At 42.8% G+C, this 13,410-nt stretch overlaps 2 protein-coding genes across 3 annotated transcripts; both read left to right on the top strand.

Moving 5' to 3' along the window:
- Positions 1 to 481: 481 nt before the first annotated feature.
- Positions 482 to 4,482, top strand: LOC108116055 (26S proteasome non-ATPase regulatory subunit 1). 2 transcript variants are annotated; one of them, XM_017227756.2, is made up of 4 exons: positions 482 to 588; positions 676 to 1,653; positions 1,709 to 3,016; positions 3,539 to 4,482. In XM_017227756.2, exons 2-4 carry the CDS (start codon positions 711 to 713, stop codon positions 4,336 to 4,338), a joined length of 3,051 nt encoding a protein of 1,016 aa, XP_017083245.1. In that variant the 5' UTR covers positions 482 to 588; positions 676 to 710; the 3' UTR covers positions 4,339 to 4,482. The 2 variants fall into 2 exon arrangements, with proteins under 2 accessions (XP_017083245.1, XP_017083244.1); XM_017227755.2 differs by having other exon boundaries at positions 500 to 606.
- Positions 4,483 to 5,537: 1,055 nt separating this feature from the next.
- LOC108116051 (probable multidrug resistance-associated protein lethal(2)03659) lies at positions 5,538 to 12,542 on the top strand. Its single transcript, XM_017227750.2, has 7 exons — positions 5,538 to 5,772; positions 5,964 to 6,151; positions 7,675 to 7,905; positions 7,965 to 9,953; positions 10,014 to 10,567; positions 10,792 to 11,740; positions 11,806 to 12,542. Exons 2-7 carry the CDS (start codon positions 6,072 to 6,074, stop codon positions 12,128 to 12,130), a joined length of 4,128 nt encoding a protein of 1,375 aa, XP_017083239.1. The 5' UTR covers positions 5,538 to 5,772; positions 5,964 to 6,071; the 3' UTR covers positions 12,131 to 12,542.
- Positions 12,543 to 13,410: the final 868 nt, after the last annotated feature.

Below are 13,410 nucleotides of genomic sequence, written 5' to 3' on the forward strand. Positions count from 1 at the left end.
ATTTTTATGTTTTAATAAATTAGTTTAAATGTAAAAAAATGTAATAAAAAAAAACAAATTTAAAAATGTTGTTGTATTTTTATATTTTAATAAATTAGTTTAAATGTAAAAAAATGTAATAAAAAAAAACAAATTTAAATACCTTATTTTTAAGAATTTATAGTTGACCAAGTACGTCTTGTTACGACAGCGACTTTATAATAATATTGTAGTTGTGATGTTATGGTGCAATTTCTTGTAGTCTTAAAAACTATAACAAATTCCTACATTTTAAAAACGGCAATAAAGCTTTCACTATTTTAGCTTTCACTAAAAGAATGTGAATCAACGTATTTACATCAAATCTTTATTATGTTTAAGTTTATACTATTCATTTAATCCATATATGCTTTTAAATTTAATGAATATTTTACTTGCAATTTACCTATTTTTAAAGTAAATAACCTGTTAGCTGAACACTAGTTTCCAACACTATTTCCGAGGTGTTTCACAGCTTCGCCAACAAGGTCACACTGTCTGCTTATTCGAGTGATTTAGCATTTTTTTCGGCACAAAAGAAAAATTGAAATTGAATCGGTGCAATTGTTGGTTAGTTCGCAAAAGATCGTCCGTATTTCATACTATTTAGAACGATTTGAGTACTGGGTATAACATATGTCATTTTGAAATCCGTAGAACATATTTTTGACTGGAAACAACGCAGCTGGAAAATGAGTCTTACGTCCGCCGCGGGGATTATTTCCCTACTCGATGAGCCGATGCCGGATCTCAAGGTGTTCGCCCTAAAAAAGTTGGACAACATCGTGGACGAGTTTTGGCCAGAGATCTCGGAGTCCATCGAGAAGATTGAGATGCTGCATGAAGACCGCAGCTTCCCCGAAAACAAGCTAGCTGGCATGGTGGCCTCCAAGGTGTTCTATCACTTGGGTTCCTTCGAGGACGCTCTAACCTACGCCCTGGGCGCAGGCGATCTCTTCGACGTGAATGCCAGGAATGAGTACACAGAGACGATTATTGCCAAGTGTATTGATTTTTACATCGCCCAGCGAGTGGAGTTTATAGAGAATCCCAAGGAAGCGAGTTCTGTGGACGAGCGGCTAGAGGGGATTGTGAATAGGATGATTCAGCGTTGTCTGGACGACAACCAGTTTCGTCAAGCGCTAGGTATTGCCTTGGAGACCCGTCGTATGGACACTTTCAAGGACGCCATCATGAAGTCGGACGACGTTCGTGGCATGCTGGCCTACGCTTACAACGTGACCATGTCTCTAATTCAGAACCGTGGCTTCCGGAATGAAGTGCTACGGTGCCTGGTAAGTCTGTACCGGGATTTGGGTGTTCCCGACTATGTGAACATGTGCCAGTGCCTCATCTTCCTGGAGGACCCGTATGCCGTGGCCGAGATGCTGGACACCCTCACACGTTCTTCTGTGGAGACAAACAATCTGATGGCGTATCAGATTGCTTTTGACTTGTACGAGTCGGCAACGCAGGAATTTCTAGGGAATGTGCTGCAGCACTTAAAAAATACAGCTCCTATTCCAACCGCCCTGCCCAGCACATTCAAGCCCCAGGGCACGAGCTCCGAGGAAGGGGCTAAGTCTGAGGGGGACAAATCCAAGCCTGACGAGGACATCACAGAAGAAAAGCAAGGTAAGTGTCCTTTTTAAGCCAATAAGAACACCTTTAAATCATATTAACTACGTAGGCGATGACAAGGTGGAGCGCACAATTGATTCGCTTAACGAGGTTGAGAAGCTTCATCAGAAGAACATTGAAAAGCTGATATCGATCCTCTCCGGCGAGGTTTCCATCGACCTGCAGCTTCAGTTCCTCATCCGCAGCAACCATGCTGACTTGCAGGTTCTACGAGGCACAAAGGAGGCGGTCAGGGTATCCATCTGCCACACAGCCACTGTTATTGCCAACGCTTTCATGCACAGTGGAACCACCTCTGACCAGTTCCTGCGCGACAACCTCGACTGGCTGGCAAGGGCAACGAATTGGGCCAAGCTTACGGCAACCGCCTCGCTTGGAGTTATCCACCGTGGACACGAAAAGGACTCATTGGCTCTCATGCAGAGCTACCTGCCCAAGGAGGCTGGTCCCAGTTCTGGTTACTCCGAGGGTGGTGCCCTGTATGCGTTAGGCTTGATCCACGCAAATCACGGGGCTAACATTATAGACTACCTGCTACAACAGCTAAAGGATGCCCAGAACGAGAATGTGCGTCATGGTGGCTGCTTGGGACTTGGTCTCGCTGGCATGGGCACCCATCGACAGGATCTCTACGAGCAGCTGAAATTCAATCTGTACCAGGATGACGCGGTCACTGGAGAGGCGGCGGGAATTGCCATGGGCATGGTCATGTTGGGCTCGAAGAACGCTCAGGCCATCGAGGACATGGTGTCGTATGCCCAGGAGACGCAGCACGAGAAGATCCTACGCGGCCTGGCCGTAGGCATCTCCCTCACTATGTTTTCGCGTTTGGAGGAGGCTGACCCCTTGGTGACCAGCCTGTCCACGGACAAGGACCCGGTTTTGCGTCGCTCTGGAATGTATACCATAGCTATGGCTTATAATGGAACTGGTAGCAACAAAGCCATCCGTAAACTACTCCACGTTGCTGTCTCCGACGTGAATGATGATGTGCGAAGAGCTGCCGTCACTGCTATTGGTTTCATCTTGTTCCGTACTCCGGAGCAATGTCCATCTGTCGTGAGTCTGCTGGCAGAGTCCTACAACCCGCACGTTCGTTATGGAGCCGCAATGGCGCTAGGTATCGCCTGTGCCGGCACAGGACTGCGTGAGGCCATCGCCCTTCTGGAGCCAATGGTAAAGTTCGATCCGGTCAATTTTGTGCGTCAGGGAGCCCTCATCGCCTCAGCCATGATATTGATCCAGCACACTGATCAAAGCTGTCCGAAGTCCACCTTCTTCCGCCAGCTGTATGCTGAGGTTATTAGCAACAAGCACGAAGATGTGATGGCTAAGTATGGCGCTATTCTCGCTCAGGGTAAGCATAATCGAAATCCGATCCCTTGTATTGCTTAGATTAAATATCTTAATGGTGTGGGACAGTTTTTAAATTGTTTTGTCTAGGAAACTCTCAAACTCACATTCTCAGTTCATTTGAAAACATGGTTTGTACCAAATCGTACCGGTTTCTTAATAAGTGCTTATCATTGCATTAAAACTAAATTTTTGAGTTGTAGCTTACTTTGTCTATAAATATATAAATTTAAAATTAACGTGCAACTTTAAAAATGGGACAAACAATTAAAAAATAAATTTACATGACTTGTATATTATTGCTCTACCTGGCGTGATCACGCTTAACTTCGTGATGAAATAAGTGTTTACCAAAAGTGATATATTGGTTAATAACCCAAATGCTAAAACTTGGTACATTTTCTAATTATTCCTGTGGTCTACAAAACTTTTAAAATTCATGATCCATTTCCCGGTTTATTTATTAAGCTTTTTATTTCTTTTCGAAGTTCTTCCTAATCCTAATCCTAATTTAAACTTTTTTTAGGTATTATTGATGCCGGTGGTAGGAATGCCACTTTGTCCCTGCAATCCCGTACAGGACACACTAATCTGCAGGCAGTGGTCGGTATGCTGGCCTTCACCCAGTACTGGTACTGGTTCCCTCTGGCTCATACTCTATCGCTTGCCTTTACACCTACATGTGTGATTGGTCTGAATTCCGACCTGAAGATGCCCAAGATGGAGTACAAGTCAGCGGCCAAGCCTTCACTGTACGCCTATCCTGCGCCTTTGGAAGAAAAGAAGAGCGAGGAGCGCGAAAAGGTTGCCACCGCCGTTCTTTCCATTGCAGCCCGCCAGAAGAGGCGTGAGAATGCTGACAAAAAGGAGGACGAGAAGATGGATGTTGACGAGGATAGCAAGGAGGGTGCTGCAGTCAAGAAGGACGAAGAAACCAAGACCGACGAAAAGCCCGCTACGGAGGAGAAGCCTAAGAAGAAAGAGGAGAAGGAAAAAAAGAAAGATGAGGAAAAGGAGGTGGCTGGTACCAGCAGCGAAAAGGATAAGGAGAAGGAGAAAAAAGAAAAGAAGGAGCCAGAGCCCACCTCCGAAATCCTGCAAAATCCCGCTCGTGTGCTTCGACAGCAACTGAAGGTCCTTAGCGTTATAGATGGGCAATCTTATGAGCCGCTTAAAGATGTAACCATCGGCGGAATTATTGTATTCCAGCACACCGGCAAATCCGAGGACCAAGAGCTCGTGGAGCCCGTTGCTGCCTTTGGACCCATGAACGACGAGGAAAAGGAGCCGGAACCCCCAGAGCCCTTCGAGTACATCGAGGACTAAATGGGCATGCTGTTTGTCATTATCTAAGTAAAACCTGTTCGATTTTCAACCTTGCATACTTTTCACGAGAGGTACTAATCAACAAAAACATAACGCTAATCCCTAATTATAACACAATAAAATGTTCATCGTACAAGATGTAAATAATGTGTACTTTGGTTTATGGATCCCCCAATATCACCTGTGACGCTTCTGTGGCGGGTGCCAATCTCGGTTTTATTTCTCAAGAATTCTCGGCCAAACAAGATTGTTTCGCCACCCGTTGAAAGAACGTTCTCCCAAACATTAATAAGCGATTTCACAACGCTGGGCAATTGTTCGTTTTTAAATTAGTAACTAATTCTGTTCTCAAAAGTCTCTCTCGGCAAGGCTCTCTCTTGACAAGGCCGTAGTAATAGGGAGTGTACAATTTTGGGCCCTAAAAGAAAAATATGTTTGGAATATGAAAATAAACCAAAATTGTAGCCCCCTAAGCCATTTAAGGATATGTCTTGATTCATATACATACATATATGATTTCATAAATGTTTTTACCTTTTTTCTAATAAATACGTTTTTTAATAAAATGAAGACAGAATGGAACCAAAGACCCCTTTGGTCACGCCCTTGTCTGTTGCCATGGAGCTTGATGTTAAAAACCTTTCATTCAACAAGTTAATGATCAACACTTTTATAACTTATTTGATTATTTTTTACAAGTTTCCCGCTCTCGTTACTAAGGGTTTTTAAAAGTAAACAACGGATTTAAATCACTGTTATTCGCCGTAGAAAAACAATAACAAAAAAGAACGATGCCCCACCGCACCGACCTTGGAATACCCATTAAAATTAAAATATCCGCTTCAGACTTAAATAGTTGGGCACGTAATAGTTAGGCGATGTCTTTGTACTATCTTTCTTCTAAACAGTCAGGGTTAAAGATTTTGTAATATACAATTTAGGTTGTATAAGTGCAAGCAGTAAAATAATTGTTCTACACTAAGCTTTAAATTTAACATTTTTTTTTTTATCAAAAATAGCTATCCGCTCTCTATACTTATCGATATTTTATACGTTATAAAAAGTTTTAATTTTAACTGTGGCATATATTGTAGTTACATTATATGCCCGTGCCCACCATTTTAAAGGGTATATAAATGTAACTGGGTGGCAACGTCCAAATCCTCTTGAGTGCGAGTATAAATACTGAGCGTTTTCTCTCTCCCAGCTCAGTAGGTTTTTTTTGTTATTCCGTGCGGGTGCTTATTCCGCGTAATGTTAGTGTAAATCCCATAGCCCCTAGTGTTGACAAAATTTTGAACGTTGTGCCAGACGTCTGTTAATTAGCATATAGCACAAGTACCAAATATATACGTAAACCAAAACCCGAGCAGATTACAACTTATCTCCGACGCAGTTGCCAGTTCTTTGTTACTGCTGCTGGCGCAAGAAACGGTAAATGTGCATAACGGTGGATAAATCACTGCTGACCTCGACCTAGACAACATATTTATATGTACATATGCATGTATATATGTATATATGTATAAATGTACATATATATTTACATTGTCTAAGGGGAATACTACGGACCGATTTGTTGTTGCCGGCTATGCATTATTGATTTTCACCATCCATTTCGACAGGAGAGAGAACAAGAGGGAAGAGCGGAGAAAGGAGAAAGCAAACGCGGGTGAATCAGTGCCGTAACGGTTTACTCCAATCCCAGAAACCACAGAACCCATCCCAAAGTTATGAACCGCACCAGAAGGAAGGTTGTGCGCCCAAAGAATCCATACACCAAAGCCAATTTCTTCTCACAATGGAGCTTCTGGTGAGTTTTTCCCTTGAAATGTACCTTAAAGCCAGACATGCAGTCACTCCTCCATTAGTCATGAGAACATTATTTACGGTAAATCATACTTTTGTACCTTGGTGCAGCTAGCACGTGTTCTTAACATATTGTAGTATCAGGTTTTTATCAGGCTAGCACCTATCATATAATTAGTTTGGTCATATTAGCTTGTTTGAGCCGATAAGTTCATTGGGCAAGGCATGATAGTGTTCTCAGGCTCATTTTAATGGGAAATAGAACGAACATCCATTAAATTGGACGGCACAGTTTTATTAAATGTCATTGTTGGCCACAAGGTTACATCTTTATCTGGTGTTCACAATGAACGCTTGCCAATTGCAACCAGATGGATCTGGCACTAGCGATTTATTACGATTTTCTATAATAAACAAAACGTTCATAGTCTAACTAGAGCTGATAACGGACCAATTTTGATTCAGTGTTCAATGCCACATTTACTCCTAAAGTTTTAAAAGCTTCTATCGGGAGACATTTCTTATTTGAATATACACAATAAAGTTGAATTGTAGTTTAGTAAAGTCACAAGACGGTTTTAAATTAAGATTTCCATGATTTTACCGTACTCACTTGAATTAAAGAAATTTAATAGAAAAACGCATCAGTTGAAGAACTATAATTCATCGCTATGATTAAAACCTACCAGTTAATATAATGAATAATCTGAAATTCAGCCGTTTTAAATAAATTAGTCTTAAGTATATTCAAATAGCCAATCGTTCCATTATTCATTCGATTAACGCCAATCAATTAACACCCGTTTGGATCTCAGTTTATGTTCACAAATACTATGCAAAATAAAGTAATAAAAAGTTTATTTGGATGATAATCTATTGGAATGGGAAAAATATTTTCAAAAAATTTAAAGGGTAGGAATAACATTGTGAAGCAACATATAAATGCAATTATTGCTTATTGAAATGTCATTTGAAATTAACATTTGAAACCCATTTCTTACTCAGTATCCACTGTGTGTGCAAATGTGTCTACCCAACTACAAGTGTTTGATTAATATGTAATCAAACAATGCCTTGGGGTTTTTCGCAGATCGTCAGTATGACGAAATTCCCAAGAAATCTTGTTCATGTGATATCAGAGGAGCTCCCTACAACAAGAACACTTCTCTTGCATCTAAACTCGGGTATTCATAACATAGACTGTATCTAATTAAATACGTACCAATAAAAAAGACTAGGAAATCATATAAAATCTTTTATCTAACCTCCCTCACAATCACAACATTTAAAGGTCTTCTGTGAAACTATTACAATGGAATCGTAAACCATTACCCATAAAGCTGCTCTAGTTTAATTGCAAATTGAGTTTAGGCTAAATAAATATTTAGTTTTGGGTAATTCGTACTTAAGTGAATTGAAAAAAGTTTACTGGGGGGAGTGTCTTACAAATGGAATGCTTATGTTTTTTTTTAAATCTAATCTTATCGTTCGTAATTTTTTAACTAACTGTATACGAAATAATTTCAGGTGGATGCGAGACCTGTTCAAGCGTGGCCTCCAGGGTCCGCTGACGGACGAGGAGCTGTATCAGCACAGAAAGACCCTGGATAGTGAAAGAGTGACAAACAAATTCGCAGAGCTGTGGGACGACGAGCTGAAAAGAAGTAATCCCAGCGTGGTGAGAATGATCCTAAGGGCGTACGGCAAGATTTTCCTACCCATGGGTCTGCTTTTCTCCATTAGCGAAACAATTTGCAAGTAGGTAGAAATTGATATTGTTGCAGGGGCTATGCTAATCCGACTTACTTTTCTTTCAGATCTCTCATGCCTTTATTCTTGGGTGGTCTGGTTGGTTACTTTGCCACAAATCAGACGGACATCAGTGAGCGGACAGCATATCTGTATGCTATGGGAATTGTGATTTGCATGTTGGTGCCTGTGATAACATTCCACCCCTTCATCTTTTACATCTTTCAAGTGGGCACTAAGCTGAGGCTGGCCCTCTCGGGACTGATATACCGCAAGTGCCTGCAGGTTTCCAAAAGCAGCAGTAACGATGGTCTCCGAGGAAGAGCCATTAATATCCTGTCCAACGATCTCGGACGATTTGATGTGGCACTCTGTTTTCTACACGATACGTGGAAGGGGCCGATGGAGTCAATTCTGATCGGTTTTCTTATGTACCGAGAAATTGGAGTATCGGCTGTGATTGGCGTATCCTTCATGCTTAGCTTTATCCCGCTGCAAGCGTGGGCCGCCAAGAAAGCAGCTTATTACCGACAAATGACGGCGGAGCGAACTGATATGCGCGTAAAGCTAATGAACGAGATCATCCAGGGTATCCAGGTAATAAAGATGTATGCGTGGGAGAAGAGTTTCGCTCGGGTCATCGCCGATGTTCGCCTCAAGGAGGTAAAGGCCATCCGTGGCACTGCCTACATCCACGCCGCTCTCGGATGTACCTCCATGATATCGCCGCTATCTGTGTTCCTGGCCCTGTGCTCCTACGTTTATCTTGGTGATCCCTTGACCGCTCAAAAGGTGTACACAGTGTCATCCTATTTCAACATGCTCAACGATTCGATGGTGACCTTTTGGCCCATGTCAATTACGTTTATTGCGGAGGCTCTTGTTTCGGCGAAACGTTGCAAGGATTTCCTGCTGGACGGGGACAAAGCTGAGGTTCCCATAAACATGGAAGCCAATCAGCAAACGGGCAAGAGCACCAAGCGCAAAATCTCTAAAAAGGACAAACAGAAGAACGTCGAATTGAATGGATCACTATTGTCCAACGGTCAAGTACAACACAATCGACTAAGGGATTACGATCCGGAGGCAACGAAAAAATGTGTGGTTCTCAAAAGTGTATCTGCCTCATGGGATGCAAGCGATGGCCACTCCAACTGTGCTATTGAGGACTTTAGCACGGATATTCAGGATCAAACGCTAGTTGCCGTCGTTGGACCCGTGGGTGCCGGCAAGTCCAGCTTTCTACATGTGCTGCTGGGCGAAGTGGGTATCGATAAGGGTGAGGCCATGGTGCACGGCAAGATCTCGTATGCTTCGCAGGAATGTTGGGTCTTTGAAGGAACCATTCGCGATAACATCGTTTTTGTGGAGGATTACAATGAGAGGCGCTACAAAAAAGTGGTGAAGGTTTGTGGCTTGGAACGCGATATGGAGTTACTGCCCCATGGAGACTTGACTGTTGTCGGAGAGCGAGGTGTGAGTCTCAGCGGTGGGCAAAAGGCCAGAGTGAGTCTAGCACGAGCAGTCTATCGCAAAGCTGATATATATCTTCTGGATGACCCACTTTCCGCTGTGGATACCCACGTGGGCAAACACATCTTCGACCGCTGTATACGCGACTTTCTGTCTAAAAAGATTCGTATTTTAGTCACTCACCAAGTGCAATATCTGTCTGATGTGGAACACCTGGTGCTAATGGGTTCCGGAAAAATTATGGCCCAAGGCAGTTACCAGCAGCTGCAGCGTTCCCGCCAGTTTCAGTTCCTTGAGCAGACGCAGCATGATGAGAGTGGAATCGACACGCACAGTATGAGCAGCTATCTGTCCCGCAGCGATTCAGAGAAAAGTATTGAGCAGCAGCACAATCAGCTGCTTCGGCCAGACGAGGAGGTGGAGGAGCTCAACCAGGAGCAGCAATCTGTGGGCTCCATCAAGATGCACGTCTACGCCTCTTACATCAAGGCTTTGGACAGCACTTTCCTACTGGGCATAATAATATCGCTGTTTGTCTGTGCCAGGGTTATGCTTACTGGAGTAGATTATTTCTTGTCCAGATGGTAAGATATTTTATAATACATTTTTCTTATTGTAACTGTATTAAACAATTTTTGTTCCAGGGTCATTTGGGAAGAACAAATAGCTGCTAATAGTACTACCACCCTATTGAACGAAAATGATACGATGCCCCAAAATGATACTCTGCCACTAAATTCGACGGACCCTTCTATTGCGCCTCTATTAGCGGGAGACCTTCAGGCCAGCATTCGACAGGAGCTAGTTCTTTTCTATGCCACTATACTTGGCGCCACTCTAATTGTCTACCTTATCCGCACCTTCGGGTTCTTCAAAATGTGCTTGCGCATTTCACTACATCTGCATGATAGACTCTTCCGGGGAATCACCAGAGCCAGCATGTACTTCTTCAACACGAACTCTTCCGGCAGAATTCTAAATCGCTTCTCGAAGGATATCCGAACAGTGGACACAGATCTGCCACACACGCTGCTTGATTGCCTGGCCTTCATAATTGACGTATCTGGCGTAGTCATCATCGTTGCCATTGCTAACTATTGGCTACTGGTTCCAGCTGCTATCATTGGTGTAATTCTGGGCATGATACGATACCTTTATGTGAATACTAGTCGAAGTGTCAAGCGGTTGGAGTCCATATGTAAGTAGAAATAATGGGAAATTACGATTCCAAGCAATAGTCACGTACATTCACTTTTACTAGGATTAGAAACAAACAAATCATTTCTATATATTTGCAAGCGTGACTTTGGATAATTTAGTTATTTGCCCCATTTTTGTCAATAGTAAATGACTTGTGAATTATAATTTCGGCATTCGTCAAAGATATACACCCATTTAATAGCCCTAATCTCTTTATTCCAGCTCGCAGTCCCGTTTTCTCGCTGACGAATCAAACCTTCCAGGGCCTTACCACCATACGCGCTTTGCAGGGCCAAAGCGCCCTGGAGCAGGAGTTCCATGAGTACCAGAACACCAATACATCCGCCTGGTTTCTTTTTCTCTCCTGCACGAGAGCTTTTGCTCTGTGGTCGGATATGCTATGTATTGTATACATGACAGCAGTGACCTTTAGTTTCCTGTTGCTAAAGAATGAGTTTGATAGTGGCGATGTGGGATTAGCCATTCTGCACTCCACCACGATGACGGGTATGTGTCAGTGGGGTATGAGACAGACGGCTGAATTGGAGAATCAGATGACCAGTGTGGAGAGGGTGCTGGAGTACACGGAGCAGCCCTCGGAAGCGCCGCTAGAGACGCAAGAAAAGTTTAAACCAAAGACAGAGTGGCCAAGCAAGGGACGAATCGAGTTCATCAACTTTAAACTGCGCTATTCACCCCAGGAAGCACCTGTGCTAAGGGACCTAAACTTCACCATTGAGTCGCGCGAGAAGGTTGGCATTGTTGGCCGCACTGGTGCCGGAAAGTCGTCTATCATCCAGTCCATCTTCCGTTTGGCCTGCAACGAGGGCATGATCCGCATCGATGATGTGGATATTGAGCATATAGGATTGCACGATCTGCGCAGTCAAGTATCAATCATTCCTCAAGACCCAGTTCTATTTTCTGGAACATTGCGCTACAATTTGGATCCAATGGATGAGCGTTCGGATGAGGAGATGTGGAAGGCACTGGGCGACGTAGAGCTGCGTTCCTATGTATCTACTTTAATTGGTGGACTCAATTGTCGAATGTACGATGGCGGATCCAACTTTAGCGTAGGCCAAAGGCAGTTGGTGTGTCTGGCGAGAGCCATTCTGAGACACAATAAGATACTTATAATGGATGAGGCCACTGCCAATGTTGATCCAGAGTAAGTTTCAAGAAATTTAACTAGTTTATTTTCTTATATTAAAACTTAAAAAAACTTAATTTCAGAACCGACAAGCTTATTCAGCAGACCATCCGCTCCAAGTTCGCGCATTGCACTGTTTTGACAATAGCCCATCGATTGCACACTGTAATGGACAGTGACCGGGTTCTGGTTATGGATGCCGGCGAGGTCAAAGAGCTGGGACATCCCTACGAGCTGCTGCAGAGGTCTGGGGGTTACCTTCGTAAACTGGTCGACAATACGGGCGCATCCACTGCCTTCGCACTGCAACAGGCGGCCGAACTGAGCTATAGCAAACAGGTCCTGGGAGATGATACAGCGGCCCAGGATCTTAATATCACACTGGCAATGGATGAGAAGGCCCAGTGACCGAAACGCACACTCACCTACTTGTAGATTTGCTTAAGGGTTAGATCATAAGAACTAAAAGTATTATGTACATAGCACAGTTGTACTTAAAGCTAACGAATTACCTATTGCCTTGTACTTACGGAATATTTGTAAGTTTGTTTATCGCCACGAATTTATGTATGTATATGTTCCATAGTTTACAAAGTACTGTATATGTACGTTCTATGTTTTGTACGTCATGTGTTCAATTGGCAAACCTATCGAAAGCAATTTGCAAACGCCGTGCACAAATCAGAGCAAGTTCAATCAAACGAAGACAAATAGTTTATTTAGGTACTTTTTTAAAATATGTAGCTAATGTAGGATTACAAAATCGTACTTATAGATACGTACAATCTCAATAAAGTGCCTGAGAATTATAACTTACAAATGGAAAAATAATAAAGTGGTTTAATTTCGTTTTTGTCGGTGTTCGCCTTTGATCGTTAACAAGTGATTATCTATACTTTAACCCTTTAATGGCTGTATGAGTTTGGGGACGGCGATATAGTGTGAAATTATCTATATATTAACTATCCTGGCATTACTTGCAATCTATTCTATAATATTATTATTTCAAGAAACGTAAACTAAAAAGAGTAAAGATAATGTTTTGAAGATTAACTTCTTAAAACAACTTTTTGAAGAAATCAGAACTTTAGTTTAAAGAACTAAAATTGTGGCCGTGACTGTCAAGATCCGTGTGAATGATGTGTGGATCGATAAGGATGAACCTTTTGGAGCTACAATTAAAATTGTCAATTGCTAAAAAGTGTAATCAAAGTAAGTCAACACGGTAGCTGTGATTACGATAAGATACCAGAGAGGTGTCCACCGCACCTCACTGCCCACCGGGATGCCCCGACTGAGTCCCAAAACTCTCGTAAAAAAGAGCGAAACAGTGAAACCCAATTAGCCAAAAATTCGTCGCCCGGAGTTTCTGCATCGTCTGCTTCTGCTCCGATGTCGGCTGATGGGTGGCTGTCAGCAGGCATTAAGATAAAACTGGGCTGCCACTGGCCGATAGGGCGGATCATTGATTTATAACGATGATTCCCGAACACGGCGTAGTGGCTAGCGGTTAGTTAAAATTGAAATGCCCGGACGGGCAACAGTCAGTGGTGAATGGAGTGGCGCAAGAATCGCACGCGAGTGCCTTGAAGCGTGTCAAGGATCTGACATATACATATGTGATATTATTCGCGAGATCGCTATACTATACAATACTATATGTCTACGTTCGTTAAGTGCATATAATA

This window comes from Drosophila eugracilis, unplaced genomic scaffold (genome assembly GCF_018153835.1).
Source record: "Drosophila eugracilis isolate 14026-0451.02 unplaced genomic scaffold, ASM1815383v1 contig_616, whole genome shotgun sequence".
NCBI classification, from domain to species: domain Eukaryota; kingdom Metazoa; phylum Arthropoda; class Insecta; order Diptera; family Drosophilidae; genus Drosophila; species Drosophila eugracilis.

What these genes read in the sequence shown, in the direction of transcription:
- LOC108116051 (XM_017227750.2), top strand. Translation starts at nt 6,072, where the DNA reads ATGAACCGCACCAGAAGGAAGGTTGTGCGCCCAAAGAATCCATACACC. An exon ending in TTCTCACAATGGAGCTTCTG is followed by an intron (nt 6,152 to 7,674) that starts GTGAGTTTTTCC and finishes AAATAATTTCAG; the next exon opens with GTGGATGCGAGACCTGTTCA. An exon ending in CAAGCGGTTGGAGTCCATAT is followed by an intron (nt 10,568 to 10,791) that starts GTAAGTAGAAAT and finishes TCTTTATTCCAG; the next exon opens with CTCGCAGTCCCGTTTTCTCG.
- LOC108116055 (XM_017227756.2), top strand. Translation starts at nt 711, where the DNA reads ATGAGTCTTACGTCCGCCGCGGGGATTATTTCCCTACTCGATGAGCCG. An exon ending in CATCACAGAAGAAAAGCAAG is followed by an intron (nt 1,654 to 1,708) that starts GTAAGTGTCCTT and finishes TTAACTACGTAG; the next exon opens with GCGATGACAAGGTGGAGCGC. An exon ending in TGGCGCTATTCTCGCTCAGG is followed by an intron (nt 3,017 to 3,538) that starts GTAAGCATAATC and finishes AACTTTTTTTAG; the next exon opens with GTATTATTGATGCCGGTGGT.